This window comes from Carlito syrichta, unplaced genomic scaffold, assembly GCF_000164805.1.
Source record: "Carlito syrichta isolate Samal-C Ts95f unplaced genomic scaffold, Tarsius_syrichta-2.0.1 Scaffold9568, whole genome shotgun sequence".
Taxonomy (NCBI): Eukaryota; Metazoa; Chordata; class Mammalia; order Primates; family Tarsiidae; genus Carlito; species Carlito syrichta.
Genome location: NW_006953664.1, coordinates 3,318 through 8,628, shown reverse-complemented (window position 1 = coordinate 8,628; position 5,311 = coordinate 3,318). Strand labels below are relative to the sequence as shown.

The 5,311-nt window shown below is 44.5% G+C and overlaps 1 protein-coding gene across 1 annotated transcript; it reads right to left on the bottom strand.

Annotated features, from left to right (window-relative positions):
- Positions 1 to 2,256: 2,256 nt before the first annotated feature.
- On the bottom strand, positions 2,257 to 4,532 carry LOC103254673 (methionyl-tRNA formyltransferase, mitochondrial-like; the record flags this gene model as incomplete). The annotated part of the gene is made up of 2 exons (XM_021709535.1): positions 2,257 to 2,467; positions 4,381 to 4,532. Coding segments are annotated over 2 exons (363 nt in total), but the record flags the coding sequence as incomplete, so codon positions are not given.
- Between the last annotated feature and the right edge of the window lie 779 nt (positions 4,533 to 5,311).

Here is a 5,311-nt window from a genome sequence, read left to right as displayed (position 1 = left end):
AGTTAAAGCAAATCCCAGATATCCAGTTATTTTTGTGAAATTGTAAATTATTTTTTCCCATGGGGAAATTAGGTGGTAGCAGGCAGAGGTTGAATAAACTCAAGTCATTTTTAAAAATTATTTCTAGATTGTAGGCATGACAGAAGAAAATAAATGTTTAGGACAATTACATTACATATTGATACAAAATATATATTTACTTCAGGATCCAAAATTTTTTTTTACCATAATTTAGAAACCAAAGCAGCAGAACCAAGAGTGAAAACAACTAACATACAAGAATCCATCTCTCATTTACACAATATCTTTTAGAGAATCTAGGTGTTAATAATACATTTCAATAAACATTAAAATTTTCATATGAACTTTAAAGAGACACTACATAAATAACAAAAGACATGTAGCTTATGTTAGAAACAGAAAGGACATGAAAGCAAAGGCACTCTGCAATCACAGAAATTAGTGAGCGCCATCCATTCATCTACTCCCCCCAAACAGACTGACATCAGCATCCAACATCACAAAAATATTAAGAAAGGAAAATACGCTCAACCTTTTAGGTCTAATCTGCATAGTCCAGTGATGGTGTCTCCATGAAGAACCGTATAAATTATAGGGGCTGGACCACGCCACCTCGGGAGGCAACTAGGATGGACGTTCAGTACGCCACTGAGTTGGAAAACATAGAAATTAGTAGGTCAAGGGAATTTACCACTTGCTTACCACTATTTAAACTACTATGCTACTTTTCATTAATAGACTTTCCCAGAAATTTTGAAAAACTGACAGTTAAAACTAGTCTTGTATCACCTAAAAAAAAGCAAACCAGAGTTTAAGTTCATTCTCTTACCATAGAAAGCCAATGAAACTTAAAAATATTCATTTTTCCAAAGATGTCTCACAACAGCTCATGAAGTCTGGACGTTTTTAGGTAAAATTTTTAAAAGCATGTATTACTGTAAGAGAAGAACCACTCAAACTCTATTATGCATCTCATGAACAATTCAAATTATATTTATAGTTTAGACACATAATTACCATCATTTCGCTTGGTTTATATATAGAATGCCTAAAATACACCTCTTGAATCCCCATCAAATAATCTGTTCACCTCTGCTGTTTATGCCAAAATCCCTGTCATCCACTGATGAGCAATTTGAATACTTTACTAAACTGTCATTAGTTTAATGGTATCTCACTCAGCAGGAGTCCACACTTGAGAGCACATATATGTGAGAAAGTCTTTTAAGTCTCACCATTCCCTAATCACATTCATCAACAAATATTCCCTTGCTGGGCACAGTGACTCACGTTTGTAATCCCATCACTTTGGGCGGCCAAGGAGTTTGAGACCAGCTTGGGCAACATAGTGAAATCCCTTCTCTACAAAAAAACACACAAAAAATCAGCCAGGCATGTTGGTGTGCACCTGTAGTCCTGGAGATTGAGACTAGCCTGGGCAACATAGCAAGATCTTGTCTCTTTTAAAAAAAAAATTGATAGTTTATCCTTGGCTACTAATTTGGTGTTACTTGGAAAGATGCTTGGGAGGCTGAGGTGGGAGGATCACTTGAGCCCAGGAGTTTGAGGCTACAGTGAGCTATGATCACACCACTGTACTCCAGCCTGGGTGACAGAGCAAGATCCTAAAAAAAAAAAATTAAATTAATTTTAAAAAATTTTAAAGGATCACTTTGCCTGCTGGGTTGATAAAAGACTGAGAAAGGCCAAAGACAGAACTAGAGACCACTTGGGAGGCATGGCGAGAGGGGCAGCAGTGGAAGTAATGAGATTCAGCCAGACTAGACTCTACACAGATCCTGAAGGCATGGATGTGGAGAATGAGATAAGAAATCAAGAATGACTCCAGGATTTGTGGCCCAAGCAACAAGATGGATGGAGTTGACATTTATTGAGACAAAGATTTTGGGAGAAGATCTTTTGAGCATCTTAAATATAAGGTGCCTAGGTATGAGGGGCCTGGGGTTTGGAGAGAATGCTGAGCTGAAGAGGTACATTTGGGAAATGTCAGCACATACAAGGAATTTAAACGAAGGTGGATGAAAGCTCATAGAGTGAAAAGGGGTTAAACACATTTTGACAATTCATGCCACAAACAAAATACTCCTTAGAAAGCAGAGAGTTCAAATTACAATATTTTAGGTCCATTCATAAATGAACACATTACAGGCCTGATACAAGGTCCATTTCTAAAGATCAAGGTTTCTATATTGTATTTCCTTGTGAAAAATCTTATTAGGGAAATTTAAGAATAAGAGCCTCACCCAACAGTTGGTCAAACGAAGCTACGACTCCAACATCATATTCCCCAGATCCCACATCCGGCCACACATAGACTGGAAGCTGAGACTGAACAGCGTATTGCTTCACTGGCAGTCCTTTTGGTGACGGGGAAGGCACTGTGACCACTTTCAGTTTTTCAGTGAAGTCTTCCTCTTTGTTTTCCCTAAGTTAGAAAGATGTGAAGAAAAATAGGACAGTGTTAAGGCAATGACTCAAAGGTAAACTATACACACCACTAAGGTATGTTTATGATTAAACTCATGAAGCACTTAGAGCTAAATGATTAAAACTGGTATGACCAAGAGTCTGAGTTTTCCTTTCTATTTAACTCTAATCATTTTAGATTTAAAGAGCCACATGTCACTAGTAGCTACCATCATTTTAGAGATTTTCTGTGCACACCTGCGGTATTTTACACCGTTGTGATATTATATACACTGTTCTGCATTTTTTTCCTCTTGACATTGCTATATATGCTAGTATGTGTGTCTTCTGAAAAATGGGTTAAATATATATGCTTGTATATGTATGTTAAACATTCCTAGAAGAAACTGAAAACAGTGGCTCTCTCTGGAGAGAGAACTGGGAAACACGTGGAAGGGAACAACTTTTCAATGCATATCCTCTGAATCTATGAAATTTTGTACCACAAGCATGTGCCCAACAGTACTTTTCAAAAGAAACAAAAATATATCCCATGGGCATTATTCCATGGCAGTATATGTAGCACAATCTCATTCTTTTTACCTGCTACATAGTATTCCAGTGCCCAGGGGATGGTGCATGTATTTATTAAACAGGTACTGCATGCACACCTGAGGGGTTAAGAGAAAAGACACCTGCTGGGTACCAAAAAGAAAGCACAAGCCTGTAATCCTGCGCCTTTGGGGGGCTGAAGTGAGTGGATTGCCTGAGCCCGCGGGTTCGAGACCCACCTGGGCAGCGAGACCTCATCTCTACAATAAATCAAAAAATCAGCAGGGCGTGGTAGCGCATGCCTGTAATTCCAGCTACTTGGAAGGCTGAGGCGGAAGGATCGCCTGAGCCCAGCAGGCGAGGTTGTGGTGGCCGGGAGCGGCCACTGCACTCCAGTCTGGGCGACAGAGTGAGACTCCAACTCAAAAAAAAGAAAAGAAAAAAAAAAAAAGAAAAAAAGAAAGCACAGAAGTCATGGGGCTTCTGAAGCATCAGAAGTGTGGGGACATATGCAGCAAGAGATGCATGTGACAACCTGGGAAACAGCAGCACAAAAACGGTGTGCAAAAGGAACACGGCCCAAAGGACATTTCCTTTCGGGTGTGTACAGAGAAGTGTACAGAGAAAATACGACTCAGAGGATTGATGAAGGATTCATATATGAGAGGCTGCTGTGAAATATTTGTGGGGAAGAGGAGATGGAGATGATACAAATGAGTAGGGGTGGAGTGCATCGGAAAAGAAACCGGAATGGAGAAATAAAAAATACAAACCGGGATAAGAGGCAGAGAAGTACATATGGTGTTGCCACCACGTACTGCAGACTTTCAAGACACTGGATTTCAAATGTTTTTCCCGGTAAACAAGATTTGCTAAACATTTTTATAAATACTAAATGTATACCTAAGAATTCTGATGTATACATTCAACCATTTGAAAACAGTTTGTTTCTGGACTATGTCCTCGTTTCAGCCCCCTGAAAACAGGGTCGTGTTGTGTTCAAACAGGGCGAGGGGGGCGAGGGGCGAGACACGAGTGTGCACAACGGTCGTGCCCGGTAGGACCGGCCGAAGCGACCGCAGCGTGCACGCGAAGTGGATGGGAGGCAGCAGGAGCGAGTGGAAAGGGGGACTTGGAAGTCAGGCCCGGCCGCAGCCCACCCAGCTCAGCGGATGACCTCGGGCAACCACGCCACCTCCCTGGACCCCCGCTTCCCCGCACGCAGAGCCGCAGGGGCGGGCGGGCCCGGTTGCCCAGTCTCGGTTCATTCCCGCGAGGCCTGGGCGCGGGAGGACCCGACAGGCAGCGCGTGGCCAGGCCCCACAGGCGAGGAGAGCCGCAGGGTCTGGGACGCGCCCCCGGCCCCTCTCTCGCGGGTACCTGGTCGCGAGCAGCGCGCGCAGCGCCTCGCGGACGAACCGGTCGGTGCCAAAGAAGAGTACGGGCCAGGGCGGCTTCTCGCGGCCTCGGGCGTCCCGGCAGCCCTCCCCGTCCGGGAGCCTGACAGCCCTGACAGCGTCCGCCACGGGCGACTAGACCCCCAGGCCCGACCCCAGCACCCGGAGCCAGGAGCAGCGCCGCACCAATACGCTCAAGGTTGCGGCCGGCGAGGCCCGCCCTACGCAAGCGCGTCGGGGCGGGGCCGAGGGCGCAGGCGCGTCAGGACGGGGATTGGAAGCCGCTGGTGGGCGGGGACTTGCCCGCTGGGGCGGGGCCTTCGCGGTGGAGGCGTGGCCCGTCTGTGCTGGCCCTGATGGGACAGACAACTTGCCGTTCGAGTGGTCCGAGATTTTTGTTGCGTTGATTTGCACTATTTAGACAATCCCTCCAAATAATGCTTCTGGGAACCAATCATATGTGTTTTCGGACAATGACACCTCATTTAGGTAATGCAGTGTTATTTTCTCAACCATTATAACGAATATTTGCTAAGTACGTTTTGTGCGCCATGATGTGGCTAAGTATTTTAAATCCATTATTCCGGTTAATCCTGACGTCGCCCTATCTTACTCTCTAAATGGGATCCATTCTTCAATGCCAAGTTCAGACATCCTCCCTGAAGCTTAGAGATCTTGCCTCCGTGGATCTCATGTCTCTCTCCATGTGTCCCCTTGATACTCTGTAGGAACCTCCATTTCTTACATTGTTTAGTATTATTGAGGAAAGTTGTCTAATGTATGCTAGACATTGATAAATTCGCCAGTGTGTTTAATTGGGAAGAGAAACAAAGAGGAAAGGATTCCAGTGACACTGCTCACCTGATCACATATGAAAAGGAGCATGAGATGGGCCCTACACCCTCTCCTCCCTC